Source organism: Biomphalaria glabrata, chromosome 2, assembly GCF_947242115.1.
Source record: "Biomphalaria glabrata chromosome 2, xgBioGlab47.1, whole genome shotgun sequence".
Classification (NCBI taxonomy): Eukaryota; Metazoa; Mollusca; class Gastropoda; family Planorbidae; genus Biomphalaria; species Biomphalaria glabrata.
In genome coordinates, this window is record NC_074712.1 from 21,827,104 (window position 1) to 21,847,914 (window position 20,811).

Sequence of the window (20,811 nt, forward strand, 5' to 3'; positions counted from 1 at the left end):
CAAATACAACAGATTCATTCGTTGTATTCCTCGAAACCATGAACAAATACAACAGATTCATTCGTTGTATTCCTCGAAACCATGAACAAATACAACAGATTCATTCGTTGTATTCCTCGAAACCATGAACAAATACAACAGATACAAACATATTTACGACTTCAGCCAGAATGGAAAAAAAAAACTATGTGGGGGGGGGGGGGTGACAACACAAGTTTATGACAATAGTATTCATCACTTGTAAAATGAACAAAAAACCAATTAACCAACGTTTCCGCGATCACTAACCTTTGACCTTTAATGACGCGTTGTACCCTTTCGGTACTGATTAGAATTAATATCGTCCATATTTGTGCCGTGTTCTCTCTTGTCGTATCTGCTGCTTCAAGTGAAGAGTGGTTCAGTCTATCTAAGACTTCTCGAAGTTCTATCATCTTTTGTCTTTCTTGGCTTTTTAGAATGTACCGGTCTTATTGAAGGCCTCGTTTTCATAGGATCGTCCCACTCTTGGCAGAGACTCTAAACCTTGGACTATGTTCCACCATTTGTTCAGATTACGTTAAGAGACACATCCTATCAATCTAGATTTAGCTGGAAGTAAGTGTCCTTATTTCTACAACACAGTCAAATCTTTGTTACACATTGTGAACCTCGCACTGTGACGTCATCATCTCAGCCTCGTTTTGAGTGAAGGCTACTAGTCTCTAGTCTCTGTACACGTAGTCTCCTTCACTGGTTCACTGGTTAGTCTGCTCTGTCTACTTTTTTACTTTCTGAATTGGTTCCCTGTTAGTCTGCTCTGTCTACTTTTGCACTTTCTGAATTGGTTCCCTGATAGTCTGCTCTGTCTACTTTTGTTCTTTCTGAATTGGTTTTCTGTTAGTCTGCTCTGTCTACTTTTGTACTTTCTGAATTGGTTCCCTGTTAGTCTGCTCTGTCTACTTTTGTACTTTCTGAATTGGTTCCCTGTTAGTCTGCTCTGTCTACTTTTGTACTTTCTGAATTGGTTCCCTGTTAGTCTGCTCTGTCTACATTTGTACTTTCTGAATTGGTTCCCTGTTAGTCTGCTCTGTCTACTTTTGTACTTTCTGAATTGGCTCCCTGTTAGTCTGCTCTGTCTACTTTTGTACTTTCTGAACTGGTTCCCTGTTAGTCTGTTCTGTCTACTTTCTGAACTGGTTCCCTGTTAGTCTGCTCTGTCTACTTTTGTACTTTCTGAACTGGTTCACTGGTTAGTCTTCTCTGTCTACTTTTGTACTTTCTGAACTGGTTCCCTGTTAGTCTTTTCTGTCTACTTTCTGAACTGGTTCCCTGTTAGTCTGCTCTGTCTACTTTCTGAACTGGTCCCCTGTTAGTCTGCTCTGTCTACTTTTGTACTTTCTGAATTAGTTCCCTGTTAGTCTTCTCTGTCTACTTTCTGAACTGGTCCCCTATTAGTCTGCTCTGTCTACTTTCTGAACTGGTCCTCTGTTAGTCTACTCTGTCTACTTTTGTAGTTTCTAAACTGGTTCCCTGTTAGTCTGCTCTGTCTACTTTTGTACTTTCTGAACTGGTTTCCTGTTAGTCTGCTCTGTCTACCTTTGTACTTTCTGAACAGGTTCCCTGTTAGTCTTCTCTGTCTACTTTCTGAACTGGTTCCCTGTTAGACTGCTCTGTCTACTTTTGTACTTTCTGAATTAGTTCCCTGTTAGTCTACTCTGTCTACTTTTGTACTTTCTGAACTTGTCCCCTGTTAGTCTGCTCTGTCTACTTTTGTACTTTCTGAACTGGTTCCCTGTTAGTCTGCTCTGTCTACTTTTGTATTTTCTGAACAGGTTCCCTGTTAGTCTTCTCTGTCTACTTTCTGAACTGGTTCCCTGTTAGACTGCTCTGTCTACTTTTGTACTTTCTGAATTAGTTCCCTGTTAGTCTACTCTGTCTACTTTTGTACTTTCTGAACTTGTCCCCTGTTAGTCTGCTCTGTCTACTTTTGTACTTTCTGAACTGGTTCCTTGTTAGTCTGCTCTGTCTACTTTTGTACTTTCTGAATTAGTTCCCTGTTAGTCTACTCTGTCTATTTTTGTACTTTCTGAACTGGTTCTCTGATAGTCTGCTCTGTCTACTTTTTGAACTGTTTCCCTGTTAGTCTGCTCTGTCTACTTTCTGAACTGGTTCCCTGTTAGTCTGTTCTGTCTACTTTCTGAACTGGTCCCCTGTTAGTCTGCTCTGTCTACTTTTGTACTTTCTGAATTAGTTCCCTGTTAGTCTACTCTGTCTATTTTTGTACTTTCTGAACTGGTTCTCTGATAGTCTGCTCTGTCTACTTTTTGAACTGTTTCCCTGTTAGTCTGCTCTGTCTACTTTCTGAACTGGTTCCCTGTTAGTCTGTTCTGTCTACTTTCTGAACTGGTCCCCTGTTAGTCTGCTCTGTCTACTTTTGTACTTTCTGAATTATTTCCTGGTTAGTCTGCTCTATCTACTTTTGTACTTTCTGAATAAGTTCCCTGTTAGTCTGCTCTGTCTACTTTTGTACTTTCTGAATTTGTGCCCTGTTAGTCTGCTCTGTCTACTTTCTGAATTAGTTCCCTGTTAGTCTACTCTGTCTACTTTTGTACTTTCTGAACTGTTTCCCTGTTAGTCTGCACAATCTACTTTTGTACTTTCTGAACTGGTCCCCTGTTAGTCTGCTCTGTCTACTTTTGTACTTTCTGAACTGGTTCCCTGTTAGTCTGCTCTGTCTACTTTTGTACTTTCTGAACAGGTTCCCTGTTAGTCTTCTCTGTCTACTTTCTGAGCTGGTTCCCTGTTAGACTGCTCTGTCTACTTTTGTACTTTCTGAATTAGTTCCCTGTTAGTCTGCTCTATCTACTTTTGTACTTTCTGAATTAGTTCCCTGTTAGTCTGCTCTGTCTACTTTTGTACTTTCTGAACTGGTTCCCTGTTAGTTAACTCTGTCTACTTTTGTAATTTCTGAACTGGTTCCCTGTTAGTCTGCTCTGTCTACTTTTGTACTTTCTGAACAGGTTCCCTGTTAGTCTACTCTGTCTACTTTTGTACTTTCTGAACTGGTTCCCTGTTAGTCTGCTCTGTCTACTTTTGTACTTTCTGAATTAGTTCCCTGTTAGTCTGCTCTGTCTACTTTTGTACTTTCTGAACTGGTTCCCTGTTAGTCTGCTCTGTCTACTTTCTGAACTGGATCCCTGTTAGTCTGCTCTGTCTACTTTCTGAACTGGTTCCCTGTTAGTCTGTTCTGTCTACTTTCTGAACTGGTCCCCTGTTAGTCTGCTCTGTCTACTTTTGTACTTTCTGAATTATTTCCTGGTTAGTCTGCTCTATCTACTTTTGTACTTTCTGAATAAGTTCCCTGTTAGTCTGCTCTGTCTACTTTTGTACTTTCTGAATTTGTGCCCTGTTAGTCTGCTCTGTCTACTTTCTGAATTAGTTCCCTGTTAGTCTACTCTGTCTACTTTTGTACTTTCTGAACTGTTTCCCTGTTATTCTGCACTATCTTCTTTTGTACTTTCTGAACTGGTCCCCTGTTAGTCTGCTCTGTCTACTTTTGTACTTTCTGAACTGGTTCCCTGTTAGTCTGCTCTGTCTACTTTTGTACTTTCTGAACAGGTTCCCTGTTAGTCTTCTCTGTCTACTTTCTGAGCTGGTTCCCTGTTAGACTGCTCTGTCTACTTTTGTACTTTCTGAATTAGTTCCCTGTTAGTCTGCTCTATCTACTTTTGTACTTTCTGAATTAGTTCCCTGTTAGTCTGCTCTGTCTACTTTTGTACTTTCTGAACTGGTTCCCTGTTAGTTTACTCTGTCTACTTTTAAACTTTCTGAACTGGTTCCCTGTTAGTCTGCTCTGTCTACTTTTGTACTTTCTGAATTAGTTCCCTGTTAGTCTGCTCTGTCTACTTTTGTACTTTCTGAACTGGTTCCCTGTTAGTCTGCTCTGTCTACTTTCTGAACTGGATCCCTGTTAGTCTGCTCTGTCTACTTTTGTACTTTCTGAACTGGTTCCCTGTTAGTTTACTCTGTCTACTTTTGTAATTTCTGAACTGGTTCCCTGTTAGTCTTCTCTGTCTACTTTTGTACTTTCTGAACATGTTCCCTGTTAGTCTACTCTGTCTACTTTTGTACTTTCTGAACTGGTTCCCTGTTAGTCTGCTCTGTCTACTTTTGTACTTTCTGAATTAGTTCCCTGTTAGTCTGCTCTGTCTACTTTTGTACTTTCTGAACTGGTTCCCTGTTAGTCTGCTCTGTCTACTTTCTGAACTGGATCCCTGTTAGTCTGCTCTGTCTACTTTTGTACTTTCTGAACTGGTTCCCTGTTAGTCTGCTCTGTCTACTTTCTGAACTGGATCCCTGTTAGTCTGCTCTGTCTACTTTTGTACTTTCTGAACTGGTTCCCTGTTAGTCTGCTCTGTCTACTTTCTGAACTGGATCCCTGTTAGTCTGCTCTGTCTACTTTTGTACTTTCTGAACTGGTTCCCTCAGTGAAACGTGAAATTCATGCACAATACAAGCAAAATATAAAAATCCTTTAAAAAAACAAACAAAGCTTATCCTAAAAACTATATCTACCAATAATTCAACAGTTATTTCCCTTAATCGATATTAAACAAAAAAATATATAACCAATAATTAATTGACTAATTGAGTATTTTTGTTTATCGATTCTTTTGCTAGGTACAATAAATAATTGTTTAAACTATCAACTTGATCGGGTAATGTGCCAGGGAGCAATAGTATTAACAATTATTTAGGGGACTAAACCCAACAAATTTAGTCATATATGTGAATACTGAAGTATTAATTTCCCTTGTTGCTATTAAACAAAATAATTAATTAGCAGTAATTAATTATTAATTTAATCGGTACATGTCTTGTTTATGTCAATGAGTAATTGTGCCAAGTTTCAACTTGATCCGAGAATGGGTGTGAGAAATATCGTGTACACACTTTTTACCATATGGACAGACAGACAGATAGACAGAGTAAGTTGATATAAGCTTTGTGAAAAGTAAATTGACCAGGAATGCGAGGGTTTAATTGTTGGCATCCCAGTGTGAACCATTTGACCACAATCTTTTTAATCCATTCTATTACACAGCTCTTAACAGACTAAGAAATATCAGAGTGTGCTATAGTTAAGTATACATAGACATGTATATTTCTTCATAGGATTCCACATGTCTGTTTTTTTTTTCTTCTAATCATTAAGTATTTGAAAGATATCCTTAACCACAAGTGGTTGTTTACTATTTTGTGAGTAGCATTAAAGAATTAATACAAGACAAAAAAAAAAACAAATGGAAGGACATACAGACAGCACACACACACACACACAATCTTTTATTTCCTGCCACATAAAAAAAAGATCTTCTTGCGACCAATGAAAATCTTAATGAAAGAGACAAAACTTTGCCAGAGAAAACCAGAATGTATTTATTGTATTTTATGACCAGGCCCCAGTGGTGCTAACAATATTAGTGCAGGTCAAGTGTGTGGCGGTACACAAGAAATGCTTTACATGGAACTGGCTGAAAAGAAACACATGCAATTAAACAATGACGTCTTTAGGAAACAGTTGAATAGTCGTCAGGTGCCATACACAATAAAACTCTATCGGCAATTACCAATAAAAGTGTTTACCTTGATCATTCCTTTAAACACGTGTTAACATTTCTTGAAGATTTGTTTTTTTCGTGTGTGTTGTTTGTCTCTTGTTTGTCTGTTTTCTTTTCATGATCAAAAACGTTTTTACGTGGCTGGATTCTTCTTCTTAAGTCAACCAATTAAGATCAAAGCTTTGAATTTCATAAATTTTATTTTTTTATTTATATAATCAAACATAATATACTTTGTTCTTGCTCGTAATAAACTAAACTTCATTTATGAACCTAATTTTACAATTTAGGAATGTTGGTAGCGTTTTTATTTTGTTTTAATCATGAAATCGTTAGTAATTAGTTGAATAAAATAGCTCCTTAAATACATTGTTATTCAGAAAATGTAAAAATAAATTGTAGGCTTTATAAGTAAAATAATGTTGGTAACAAAAGCTTTATTCTGTTTCTGTATGTATAGTTGTGATTTGATCAATTGACCAACAGAAAATAAGAAACGGCAAGCGTGGGAGGCGTGGCCAATATTGTTTACAGCGGAAGTTCCGAACAATTACTACTACAAGTCATTATTCGTTTCAATTAACTCGATCTAGATAAGCTGCGTTTACTCAAATAGCTCGGGAATTTCCGGTGCACAAATTCAGAGTCGATTAAAAATAGCGTGAGTGCAATTCAAACTTTTAACTGCCTGATCTGGAAATCTCAGCGTGGTTCATCTCAGCACTAGACTTACTGATCTGGAAATCTCAGCGTGGTTCATCTCAGCACTAGGCTTACTGATCTGGAAATCTCAGCGTGGTTCATCTCCACTCTAGACTTACTGATCTGGAAATCTCAGCGTGGTTCATCTCCACTCTAGACTTACTGATCTGGAAATCTCAGCGTGGTTCATCTCCACTCTAGACTTATTGATCTGGAAATCTCAGCGTGGTTCATCTCCACTCTAGACTTACTGATCTGGAAATCTCAGCGTGGTTCATCTCAGCACTAGGCTTACTGATCTGGAAATCTCAGCGTGGTTCATCTCAGCACTAGGCTTACTGATCTGGAAATCTCAGCGTGGTTCATCTCAGCACTAGGCTTACTGATCTGGAAATCTCAGCGTGGTTCATCTCAGCACTAGGCTTACTGATCTGGAAATCTCAGCGTGGTTCATCTCAGCACTAGGCTTACTGATCTGGAAATCTCAGCGTGGTTCATCTCAGCACTAGGCTTACTGATCTGGAAATCTCAGCGTGGTTCATCTCAGCACTAGGCTTACTGATCTGGAAATCTCAGCGTGGTTCATCTCCACTCTAGACTTACTGATCTGGAAATCTCAGCGTGGTTCATCTCAGCACTAGTCTTACTGATCTGGAAATCTCAGCGTGGTTCATCTCCACTCTAGACTTACTGATCTGGAAATCTCAGCGTGGTTCATCTCAGCACTAGGCTTACTGATCTGGAAATCGCAGCGTGGTTCATCTCCACTCTAGACTTACTGATCTGGAAATCTCAGCGTGGTTCATCTCCACTCTAGACTTACTGATCTGGAAATCACAGAGTGGTTCATCTCCACTTTAGGCTTACTGATCTGGAAATCACAGCGTGGTTCATCTCCACTTTAGGCTTACTGATCTGGAAATCACAGAGTGAGTCATCTCCACTTTAGGCTTACTGATCTGGAAATCACAGCTCCACCTTAGGCTTACTGATCTGGAAATCACAGCTCCACTCTAGGCTTACTGATCTGGAAATCACAGCTCCACCTTAGGCTTACTGATCTGGAAATCACAGCTCCACCTTAGGCTTACTGATCTGGAAATCACAGCTCCACTTTAGGCTTACTGATCTGGAAATCACAGGTCCACTCTAGACTTACTGATCTGGAAATCACAGCTCCACTCTAGGCTTACTGATCTGGAAATCACAGGTCCACTCTAGGCTTACTGATCTGGAAATCACAGCTCCACTCTAGGCTTACTGATCTGGAAATCACAGCTCCACTCTAGGCTTACTGATCTGGAAATCACAGCTCCACTCTAGGCTTACTGATCTGGAAATCACAGCTCCACTCTAGGCTTACTGATCTGGAAATCACAGCTCCACTCTAGGCTTACTGATCTGGAAATCACAGCTCCACTCTAGGCTTACTGATCTGGAAATCACAGCTCCACTCTAGGCTTACTGATCTGGAAATCACAGCTCCACTCTAGGCTTACTGATCTGGAAATCACAGCTCCACTCTAGGCTTACTGATCTGGAATTCTCAGCTCCACTTTAGGCTTACTGATCTGGAAATCACAGCTCCACTCTAGGCTTACTGATCTGGAATTCTCAGCTCCACTTTAGGCTTACTGATCTGGAAATCACAGCTCCACTCTAGGCTTACTGATCTGGAATTCTCAGCTCCACTCTAGGCTTACTGATCTGGAAATCACAGTTCCACTCTAGGCTTACTGATCTGGAAATCAAAGCTCCACTCTAGGCTTACTGATCTGAAAGAAAGAAAAAAGAGAACGAAGAAGAAGATCTGAACTATAAATCTATAAGTATCAAAGAGACCAGACGATGCAGTCAGTCGATGACGTGAAGTCCTCTCTTACAAGTCATTCTTCAATATTTGATTCAGGAGAAACAATTGCGCTTGGACACATGGAATTTTCTGTGTTTAATTCAAATTCAAGTTTTACTACATTTGACCCTATCTACTAAGTGCATTGCACACAAAAAGTAGAGTCCCTTAACTCGGACATTAAGGTAGAAAGATTTGTATTGCAAGAAAGTATGGATGCAAGGTACTTATTTAGGTAGTGCGGTTTGCGCTCCGGACTGATGTCACGATGGTACCAAACTATGCCCCTGCAATTCTTTTCTGTCCTGCACAATGTATAGGCTAATCTTTCTGTCCTGCAAGATGTCTAGACTAATCTTTCTGTCCTGCAAGATGTCTAGACTAATCTTTCTGTCCTGCAAGATGTCTAGACTAATTTTTCTGTCCTGCAAGATGTCTAGACTAATCTTTCCGTACTGCAAGATGTCTAGACTAATCTTTCCGTCCTGCAAGATGTCTAGAATAATCTTTCTGTCCTGCAAGATGTCTAGACTAATCTTTCTGTCCTGCAAGATGTCTAGACTAATCTTTCTGTCCTGCAAGATGTCTAGACTAATCTTTCTGTCTTGCAAGATGTCTAGACTAATTTTTCTGTCCTGCAAGATGTCTAGACTAATCTTTCCGTACTGCAAGATGTCTAGACTAATCTTTCCGTCCTGCAAGATGTCTAGAATAATCTTTGAGTATTCAAGGATGGTTCGAAACTTGTGAAGCAAGCCAACAACAAGGACGATATCCAAGACATTTTAGAGTCTGTGTGTATTTCCGAAAATACGTATTACCATATTGGCGAGCGTATCATCTAAGTAGTGCAGCTTTAGTTCATTCTATTGGTAAAATAAGGTTGTTGTTTTGTTTTACATACAATTCTTGAAAACTCAAATACTGAAGCAGGAAACTATAATTTCAAGCCAAATGTTGCAGAGAAGTTCTAACGCAACACTAGAAATACTACATTGTGATAGTGCGTAATCCAGGAGTTGAACGTCTTTCTTCAGAAAGAACAAGAGGACGCTTCAAATCTGTGGAAGTGTGGAGCTGTTTCAGGGCAGAAAGGACAAGAGGACGCTTCAAATCTGTGGAAGTGTGGAGCTGTTTCAGGGCAGAAAGGACAAGAGGACGCTTCAAATCTGTGGAAGTGTGGAGCTGTTTCAGGGCAGAAAGGACAAGAGGACGCTTCAAATTTGTGGAAGTGTGGAGCTGTTTCAGGGCAGAAAGGACAAGAGGACGCTTCAAATCTGTGGAAGTGTGGAGCTGTTTCAGGGCAGAAAGGACAAGAGGACGCTTCAAATCTGTGGAAGTGTGGAGCTGTTTCAGGGCAGAAAGGACAAGAGGACGCTTCAAATCTGTGGAAGTGTGGAGCTGTTTCAGGGCAGAAAGGACAAGAGGACGCTTCAAATCTGTGGAAGTGTGGAGCTGTTTCAGGGCAGAAAGGACAAGAGGACGCTTCAAATCTGTGGAAGTGTGGAGCTGTTTCAGGGCAGAAAGGACAAGAGGACGCTTCAAATCTGTGGAAGTGTGGAGCTGTTTCAGGGCAGAAAGGACAAGAGGACGCTTCAAATCTGTGGAAGTGTGGAGCTGTTTCAGGGCAGAAAGGACAAGAGGACGCTTCAAATCTGTGGAAGTGTGGAGCTGTTTCAGGGCAGAAAGGACAAGAGGACGCTTCAAATCTGTGGAAGTGTGGAGCTGTTTCAGGGCAGAAAGGACAAGAGGACGCTTCAAATCTGTGGAAGTGTGGAGCTGTTTCAGGGCAGAAAGGACAAGAGGACGCTTCAAATCTGTGCGGAGCTATTTCAGGGCAGAATGGACAAGAGGACGCTTCAAATCTGTGGAAGTGTGGAGCTGTTTCAGGGCAGAATGGACAAGAGGACGTAACTCTTTTTTTTCTCTGTCATCACTCCAACAGTATCTCTGGAAGGTCTTCAATAAGGTGAAGATCTACTCGGATGTCTTAGTATTATCTAACTCTCTCTCTCTCTCTCTTATGTCTCTTTATTCTTACCTTTTCACTCTTTCTCTGGATGCAGATTAGTTGACGTGTTCTCTCGCTTGGTTTACTTTAACCTGGATTTGTCTTTCTTACAGAGATCGTCTCTACTATCAGGTCAATCTGTTCCAGTTGTTAGTTTTTTGTTTTTTTTCGCGCTTCTCAATTTGCCGTTTACAACATATTTGTTTGTTCATTTCTTCTCTCTTGTAGTTGAACACTTTTTCTTGTCTGTTTATTTTTCATTACCTCACGTTTGCTGTTTTACTACGAGTAAGAGTTATTTTTTCTCGATTTACTCGACGATTGTCTCTCTTTCCTCCCCACCCCCCAAGTTGTTTAGAGGAAGTCATGTTTTTAATTGCGCCTCCTGGTGGAATTTATTGCGCCATGTGACGTCACGCAGCAGTCACGTGATACAAGGACGGAAGAAGTGTTTCCAATGTTCCAAAGAGATCTAAACACGACCGGTTCGGAGCTGGCAGAAAGACAAAGGGAGCTCCGCTCTTGGACACGGTTGACTAAATATTTTCTGTGGCAGACTTCCATGTCTTTAATGACTGTAATGTGAACCACTCTGAGCTAGAAGGTCTAGGGCGGGTGGAACTACTAAATAAACAATTGTTAGCCTGGTTGCTTACTTCAAGAATAGCTGATAATGAAGTGTATAGAAGTATTTACGAATCATTAAGAGATTATTGAGTTACAATGGTTGACAGGTCGTGGGTACATTCCTCTACCACATGTTGGTTCTCAGGTATCTGTATGCAGAGCTCATTCTGATACACTACAGTGAGGCTAGTGTCAGTTTTGTACCTTTTGTTGGAACTATTGCATGATAGACTGAAGAGATAGATGATGTATAAGTTTCATATTGGTACGAGAAGAATGTAGCTGTGAATATGTTTGATATATGTAAGATAAATCTGTAATCGAATAGTAGTTTGAAATGTACAAGATGAGAATACAAGTTTGTTGGATAATTACAATTAAAATAATTGATTGTAAATAAAATGATAAGATAACTCCATTATACTCCATTTATCTTGTATTATATATTCATAATGGGCTTGTCCCACTTGAAGTAGGCGGAATAAAAACGAAAATATAAATCTAGATGTAGGACAACTAAGATATTGACATGATCGAGACATCAGTGGTTACATTTACCAAAAACTATTATTTATTTGAAATGTCGAACCAATGTTGTTGTTTTTAAATGGACATATTAAAAAGACAGTTTTCCGTTTTTAAGCACTCTGCGTTCTCTGTGTAATTTCCTCTGGTATTAATAACACTCGGTTCGCTCAGTAGGTAGAACATCAGACTTTTACTCTGAGGATCAGGTTCAAATCCCTATTTACGCGATAATTTTTTTATTTATTTTTTTTAATTAGCGTTTTTCGCACACTATAATTTTAATCATTCGATCTACTTAAAAAGTTGAAACGGAATTTATCACCTCGACCCTAAAATGATTTTTAAAAAATTAATTTTGTTTGAAAGCATCGGACAGACTTTCCATTAGGAAGTAACCTCATCTTGCATGCACAACTTGTTCTAAGGCGTAGAGTGTGGGGAAGGGAGGGGGAACGGAAAATAAAAGATGTTGGTCCATTTCCTGGCAAAAATTTGTGTGTTGGAAGTGGTAGCGGGCCGTGCAATTAAATGTAACACTAAAATTCAAGAGTTTTGAGGGGGCGAAGAAAGAAGAGGTAGAGGAGAGAGACATTTCAAATGGCAGGGGGGGGGGGCGATTTAAAGCCTATCAAATAATTCGTTATAAGAACTGAAAAGCAGGAGAAAGGTCATCTAGTGTCCATAACACTGGGGGGGGGGGGGGCCCTAGTGGTTACGAAGGAGAGTTGGGAAGGGAGTGTTACCTGACGGACTGGTCCCCATTCAACGTGTAGACTAGTAGATACTAGAATTAGCTGGCCAGAGGTCACTATCGGGAGCGTTGAAATGTCTATCATTCTATTGCTATCAGTAAGGGAGGGGGGAAAACGACTAAATAGGAACAAGCCGGGTAGGTAATGCTAGTATTGATATATGGTCCATTGATACTCCACTATACTTTATTATTATACACTATACTTCATTAATACTAGTCTATACTTTATTAATGCTTCACTATACTCTTTTAATTATTAATACTCCAATATGATACATTAATCCTTTCCTGTAGTCAATACTACTTTACTATTCTATGACTGCTACATGCTTAACGTTGAAAAAGATTATTCCGCTGAATATTTAGTCCTAGTTTTCTAGTACTCTTTATCTTATTGGCCAGTTTTTCTTTTATGAACAACATTCTAATAGAACAATTTAGATTCCGTACGGAACAAAATCATTCACCACATCTATAACAGTAATCTACGTGTTGCGTTCTAGCCTTGTGACATGAATTAAATCCTAAACTACACAAATTTGTCACTATCTGTCAATCACAAAAAGTTCATTGACAAGTCCAATACAATAAATCTCTTATATGTTCAGTTGTCAGAAGCTATTTCAAACACAAAGACACAAAATGATATCCGAACGATTGGGTGGAAATAATACTTTATTATGTGTCATTCTAACGTATTCATAGAACAGCCAGTGGCTTCGGAACAATTCAACCAAGAAAAGGCCATAAATGACACCAGTTTGCTAATTTTAAAAAGCCCAGATAAAACTCTTTGACATTGACGATCAGGACTGAACATTGATCTTATTCCATTTCTTTATGATCCGGGTGGGACATGCTTGAAGGAGTTCACTAATCATTGTCCTGGAATAACACACTCGACTACACAATCCTAGTTGATTGTCTCAATTTTAAATCTATGAAACTACGTGTGATAATATATTTAGAGACGGGCCGAGTGGAAGCACTTCAACTTAGACACTCGTCAAAGTAAGATCTTTTTACTCTTAGTGTTTTTGTTGTTTTGAATTTTTTGTTTTTTATGAATTGCATTTTTCTTAAGATTTTCTTTATAATACTGAACTTAATATTTGAAATAAAATGTAATTAAGAATGTCTTTATACGTTCACACCGACTTAAAGATTTGAATCACGTCGTTTATTTTTAGTGAGACATAGTTTTGATTCTGGCAATGAATTGTTCAGTGTACAAGTTAGTCTAATCAAAGTTTCTAATAAGCAATAATTTGTACAATGTACAAGTTAGTCCAATCAAAGTTTCTAATAAGCAATAATTTGTACAATGTACAAGTTAGTCCAATCAAAGTTTCTAATAAGCAATAATTTGTACAATGTACAAGTTAGTCCAATCAAAGTTTCTAATAAGCAATAATGTGTACAATGTACAAGTTAGTCCAATCAAAGTTTCTAATAAGCAATAATTTGTACAATGTACAAGTTAGTCCAATCAAAGTTTCTAATAAGCAATAATTTGTACAATGTACAAGTTAGTCTAATCAAAGTTTCTAATAAGCAATAATGTGTACAATGTACAAGTTAGTCAAATCAAAGTTTCTAATAAGCAATAATGTGTACAATGTACAAGTTAGTCAAATCAAAGTTTCTAATAAGCAATAATAAGTACAATGTACAAGTTAGTGCAATCAAAGTTTCTAATAAGCAATAATGTGTACAATGTACAAGTTAGTCCAATCAAAGTTTCTAATAAGCAATAATGTGTACAATGTACAAGTTAGTCCAATCAAAGTTTCTAATAAGCAATAATGTGTACAATGTACAAGATAGTCTAATCAAAGTTTCTAATAAGCAATAATGTGTACAATGTACAAGATAGTCCAATCAAAGTTTCTAATAAGCAATAATGTGTACAATGTACAAGTTAGTCTAATCAAAGTTTCTAATTAGCAATAATGTGTACAATGTACAAGTTAGTCTAATCAAAGTTTCTAATAAGCAATAATGTGTACAATGTACAAGTTAGTCTAATCAAAGTTTCTAATAAGCAATAATGTGTAGAATGTACAAGTTAGTCCAATCAAAGTTTCTAATAAGCAATAATGTGTACAATGTACAAGTTAGTCCAATCAAAGTTTCTAATAAGCAATAATGTGTACAATGTACAAGTTAGTCTAATCAAAGTTTCTAATAAGCAATAATGTGTACAATGTACAAGTTAGTCCAATCAAAGTTTCTAATAAGCATTAATGTGTACAATTTACAAGTTAGTCCAATCAAAGTTTCTAATAAGCAATAATGTGTACAATGTACAAGTTAGTCCAATCAAAGTTTCTAATAAGCAATAATGTGTACAATGTACAAGTTAGTCCAATCAAAGTTTCTAATAAGCAATAATGTGTACAATGTACAAGTTAGTCTATTCAAAGTTTCTAATAAGCAATAATGTGTACAATGTACAAGTTAGTCTAATCAAAGTTTCTAATAAGCAATAATGTGTACAATGTACAAGTTAGTCCAATCAAAGTTTCTAATAAGCAATAATGTGTACAATGTACAAGTTAGTCCAATCAAAGTTTCTAATAAGCAATAATGTGTACAATGTACAAGTTAGTCCAATCAAAGTTTCTAATAAGCAATAATTTGTACAATGTACAAGTTAGTCCAATCAAAGTTTCTAATAAGCAATAATGTGTACAATGTACAAGTTAGTCTAGTCGAAGGAGGTTTTGACGTCATCATTTCTGAGAGAACGTCTGAAAGTTTCAGGTCAATATTGAATACATGTGTGTAATATTGAATACATGTGTGTAATATTGAATACATGTGTGTAATATTAAATACATGTGTGTAATATTGAATACATGTGTGTAATATTGAATACATGTGTGTAATATTGAATACTTGTGTGTAATATTGAATACTTGTGTGTAATATTAAATACATGTGTGTAATATTGAATACATGTGTGTAATATTGAATACATGTGTGTAATATTGAATACATGTGTGTAATATTGAATACATGTGTGTAATATTGAATACATGTGTGTAATATTGAATACATGTGTGTAATATTGAATACATGTGTGTAATATTGAATACATGTGTGTAATATTGAATACTTGTGTGTAGTATTGAATACATATGTGTAATATTGAATACTTGTGTGTAATATTGAATACTTGTGTGTAATATTGAATACATATGTGTAATATTGAATACTTGTGTGTAATATTGAATACATGTGTGTAATATTGAATACATGTGTGTAATATTCAAAGACTCCTCGATACCGTGAAGAGACGAAAGCTGAGCTGGTTTGGTCATATTGTAAGACCTAACCCTCTGTCCTAAGTCCTATTGTAAGACCTAACCCTCTGTCCTAAGTCCTATTGTAAGACCTAACCCTCTGTCCTAAGTCCTATTGTAAGACCTAACCCTCTGTCCTAAGTCCTATTGTAAGACCTAACCCTCTGTCCTAAGTCCTATTGTAAGACCTAACCCTCTGTCCTAAGTCCTATTGTAAGACCTAACCCTCTGTCCTAAGTCCTATTGTAAGACCTAACCCTCTGTCCTAAGTCCTATTGTAAGACCTAACCCTCTGTCCTAAGTCCTATTGTAAGACCTAACCCTCTGTCCTAAGTCCTATTGTAAGACCTAACCCTCTGTCCTAAGTCCTATTGTAAGACCTAACCCTCTGTCCTAAGTCCTATTGTAAGACCTAACCCTCTGTCCTAAGTCCTATTGTAAGACCTAACCCTCTGTCCTAAGTCCTATTGTAAGACCTAACCCTCTGTCCTAAGTCCTATTGTAAGACCTAACCCTCTGTCCTAAGTCCTATTGTAAGACCTAACCATCTGTCCTAAGTCCTATTGTAAGACCTAACCCTCTGTCCTAAGTCCTATTGTAAGACCTAACCCTCTGTCCTAAGTCCTATTGTAAGACCTAACCCTCTGTCCTAAGTCCTATTGTAAGACCTAACCCTCTGTCCTAAGTCCTATTGTAAGACCTAACCCTCTGTCCTAAGTCCTATTGTAAGACCTAACCCTCTGTCCTAAGTCCTATTGTAAGACCTAACCCTCTGTCCTAAGTCCTATTGTAAGACCTAACCCTCTGTCCTAAGTCCTATTGTAAGACCTAACCCTCTGTCCTAAGTCCTATTGTAAGACCTAACCCTCTGTCCTAAGTCCTATTGTAAGACCTAACCCTCTGTCCTAAGTCCTATTGTAAGACCTAACCCTCTGTCCTAAGTCCTATTGTAAGACCTAACCCTCTGTCCTAAGTCCTATTGTAAGACCTAACCCTCTGTCCTAAGTCCTCCTTCAAGGTACAGTGGAGCCCGACGAAAGATTCGTTCAAAGCTGGCTGGACAAAGAAAGGCTGCTGACCGGAGGGATTTGGTTACGCGAAATATCACAACACCTCTACGACGAAGGTGAAGGGACAGATAAGATGATAAGAGAATATTAAAATGAATATCAAAATCATTTTAATAAGCGTTTTGAAGATTAACAAGAAAAACATCAAAAATACTTTTTAAAAAAGCTTACATTAAGTGTAATTGTATCAATTAGTGAATAGTTCTAAAAATAGTGTATTTTTTATTAAAAAAAAACTGCTTGCTTAGTTGATTTTAAAATAATACAGAAAAGAAAAAGTACCCGTTGCATCAGAACTTTGAATGGTCTCCTCTAAAATATCATGATGACGGATTTTCAATATCTTTTCTAGTTTACGAGATCTAAACGGGACGGACGGTCAGACAGACCACACAAAACTAATAGCGTCTTTTCCCCTTTCGGGGGCCGCTAAAAATATACTCTTAGAGTAACAGTACCTGTCTCACTAGATGCACGTGATAAGTCTTACTACGTTGAAGCTGGGAAATAACTTTGTTTTGACAGCATAAGTTACGCTCATAGACCGTTGTCTTGTGTTTAACTTTCTATCGTAGAACAAATAGTTTACTGATAGCCATAACTTTAGTACGGCCTACATTGTAACCTTCAACCTTCCTTCCTAGACCTGAAGACAAGTTGAAGATGTAGCAAAGAAAGCTTCAGACTTTATATTGACTTAAGAAATCATTGAAATGAGCAAATAGTCTCTATTGTGTGATAGTGATCTCAGATCTGAAGACTTCTACAATCCACTAGTCTATAATGGCTGATGGTTTTCTGAGATCTCAAGACTTATACAAGCCACTAGTCCATATACTAGTCTCTATTGTTTGATTGGAGATCTGATATATGAAAACTTCTACAAGCCACTAGTCTCTAATGTGTGAATGTGATCTATGATCTCTAAACTAATACAAGCCACTAGTCTAGTTTATGTAAGGTGATCTGAGATTCAACACTCGTACAAGCCAGTAACCAAAGATCAAAGCTATACCCAGCAGGTGTAACATCTGGTATGTAAGCAGCAATCACACCTGGCTCAATATGATTTAATTAGTACTATTTACTCACTAGTCTAGTCGTTCGTGGTTCACGGCAGCAACTTATCTCCGTAAAATGTTTCAAAAGTAGATCAACTGGTGCGGGTAAAGACTTGGGAGAAAAGAGAGAGGGAGAACACATAAAAAGAGCGTACAACTTTTAAGTGCTACAAGTTATAAGATATAAAACAACATGACGTTGGCCAGAGAGCTCTTCCCTGAAGCACGATCTAGTAGTTCTCGTCTGATGTTTTCATTTTTGAAGTCTACTTTTTTGGCATAAAATTTTTAAGAATTTTGCGAGACGTTAACAAAAAATGACTTGATAAGATTAATTATGTTAATTTTGATGTGCTACAATTTTTTTTATTTAATTGAGGCAAAAATATTTGGGTTGATCCTAGAGGCCAGATTGAAAATGAAGACTTGAACTGAATTGATTCTAGAGGCCAGAATGGAAATGAAGACTTGAACTGAATTGATCCTAGAGGCCAAATTGAAAATGAAGACTTGAACTGAATTGATCCTAGAGGCAGGCCAGATTGAAAATGAAGACTTGAACTGAATTGATTCTGGAAGCCAGATTGGAAATGAAGACTTGAACTGAATTGATCCTAGAGGCCAGATTGAAAATGAAGACGAACTGAATAGATCCTAGAGGCCAGATTGAAAATGAAGACTTGAATTGAATTGATTCTGGAAGCCAGATTGGAAATGAAGACTTGAACTGAATAGATCCTAGAGGCCAGATTGAAAATGAAGACTTGAACTGAATTGATTCTGGAAGCCAGATTGGAAATGAAGACTTGAACTGAATAGATCCTAGAGGCCAGATTGGAAATGAAGACTTGAACTGAATTGACCCTAGAGGCCAGATTGAAAATGAAGACTTGAACTGAATTGATTCTGGAAGCCAGATTGGAAATGAAGACTTGAACTGAATTGATCCTAGAGGCCAGATTGAAAATGAAGACTTGAACTGAATAGATCCTAGAGGCCAGATTGAAAATGAAGATTTGAACTGAATTTATCCTAGAGGCCAGATTGAAAATGAACACTTGAACTGAATAGATCCTAGAGGCCAGATTGGAAATGAACACTTGAACTGAATAGATCCTAGAGGCCAGATTGGAAATGAACACTTGAACTGAAACTTTGAATGTTGTTAAAAAATATTCATTTTTTGTTAAAATGTAGATTTCGACTTCCCCGGACGAAAGAACAATGATGTCAAAATGTTAGTATGCACGTCGGTTGACCTTTTTCGAGGCTATTGGAATAATAAGATGGTGCGAAGCCTGCGCATGTCTAAAGCCGGTCATGTTAATTGACATGTCTCTGTAAAACTGAGGTCTTGAGGATTGTTTTGATTTTTTTTTTAAACTTTCCACATTTTATCAGAAGATGTAACTTTCTGAAACTCAGGGGTAAAAAATCTCCTTACATCTACATCTCTATTGTTGCTGACTAGAGTACGGGGACGTCATACGTTTAGATTGTACTTTAAAACTTTCACGTCTAAATTCAACACACACACACACACACGCAACTATGTTCTTATTTGAATCCATTGATGGAACACAGAGAACCACTACTGCATGAGCTTGTTGTCCCAATGAAACAAGACACTTTACGATGTGACTGCCATGTGTTTGGCTTCTTGCTTCTAAATAGCAAAGGCTTCAATTGTGTGAGTCTTCTTAGTTTTAATCTATGCTACAGCTTTGGCAACAATCACCTAAACATCATTGATCTGAATTTATAGACCTAAAATCATTGTAAGAAAGGAACTTTGTAATTAAATGATGAAAGGTTTTGTGTAACCTGTTGATTTATACAGTCAATACAGTCAATGCTCTAGATGCTGACCATAGTTTATATAGAGAGCAATGATATAAATGTTCAGCTGTTATAAATATACTGAATGTAGATTTTTTTCTACTTGAAATCAAAGGCACAACTAAAGTTATACTTTGAAACAGATTCCATTAGACGCTAACCCAAATAAGAGTTTCACTATGACCGACTCTGCCTTGAATGTTAATGGGAGTTTAAGGTACTTTCATTTAATTATAAATTAATACATGGCATTACGATGCTATTTACTGTATTTTTTTTCAATTCAAATCAGAACTTCATGGAACAAGGAACCTGCGTGGAACCACGCTGGACGCTGATATCAAAAACGGCTCTAACGATTTCCCTAGAAATGTAACAGTTATTATTTATCACTGAGAATAGAATTTCTAGCTCTCTGGCCACACTAGGAAAACTTTATAATTTTTCAAAGTAAAAAAAAAATAAATGTAACTTTGGCTCGAGTACTAGTCTTAGATTTAGAGCCAACATCGGTTTTGAAAGAACTATCGCGTTCTTGAAAAGACTGTCGCGTTCGGGAAATTCCGAATGTGAGCTATTATTGATTCGAGAGTTTTAAAAATTAATGTTCAGGAACATTTTGCGGATCTTCTTCAAAGTCTAGATTTAAAGGCCTATCATTGGAATTATGAAATAATAATAAAAACAAAATGTCTAGTGCTACATTGAGATGTCCATATAATGCTAATATCAATAAATAATCACAAAAATATTGCATTGCTCGCTGCCCGAATTGATAACGTTAATTGAAAATGTATTTTTTTAAATGTTTTTTCTTGTTTTTTCTTTTACTCTACTAGGTCTTTACTTGATGGGGACTTCACGTCATTATGAGTGAACCATGATATCGGATGAGTGGTCCTTGAGTGGACCGTGATGTCATTTATGCCCTGAGTGGGCCGTGAATGGACCATGACTGCTTATGTCAGCTGGAACAACACAAATGTCAGTTCAGCCGGAAATCTTTCTAACATTACTTCCTTTGACATTGACCCTATCTTGTCCCAGGAGGCCAAGACCGGTTTAATATTGCTGTACACCTTGACCATCATCTTCTCCATCGTGGGAAACATCCTGGTGGTCATCGTCTTTACCAAGGGGAGGAGATGTCGGACGGACATCAGGCCGTTTCTAATCAACCTTGCTGTATCTGACCTGATCATGGCCTTGATCTGCATGCCCTTCACATTCACCTTCGTCATGACCCGGACGTGGATATTCTCCAAACCCATGTGTCCCATCGTGCTCTTCATGCAGCACCTGTCTGTCTCGGCCAGCGTCTTCACCAACATGGCCATCGGAATCGATCGGTTCCTGGTGGTCACCTTCCCCCTTAAAGCCCGGATGACCTCGCGACGAGCTAAATACACGCTCTGCATCATCTGGATCTGTTCCACGAGTCTTTCATCTGTCCAGC

General features: G+C 37.9%; 1 protein-coding gene across 2 annotated transcripts in view; it reads left to right on the top strand.

Annotated features, from left to right (window-relative positions):
- The window catches only part of LOC106059547 (prolactin-releasing peptide receptor-like), a 187,444-nt gene that overhangs the window by 54,380 nt on the left and 112,253 nt on the right, over window positions 1-20,811 (top strand). Inside the window, exons 1-2 of one of the 2 annotated variants that reach the window (XM_056019631.1) lie at window positions 12,904-13,088; window positions 20,195-20,811. The exon at window positions 20,195-20,811 is cut by the window's right edge and continues 233 nt beyond it. In XM_056019631.1, coding sequence (XP_055875606.1) covers window positions 20,307-20,811 — 505 coding nt within the window. In that variant the 5' untranslated portion in view covers window positions 12,904-13,088; window positions 20,195-20,306. Of the gene's footprint in view, window positions 1-12,903; window positions 13,089-20,194 lie in introns of those variants that run through there. The other variant, XM_056019630.1, reaches the window with a different exon arrangement.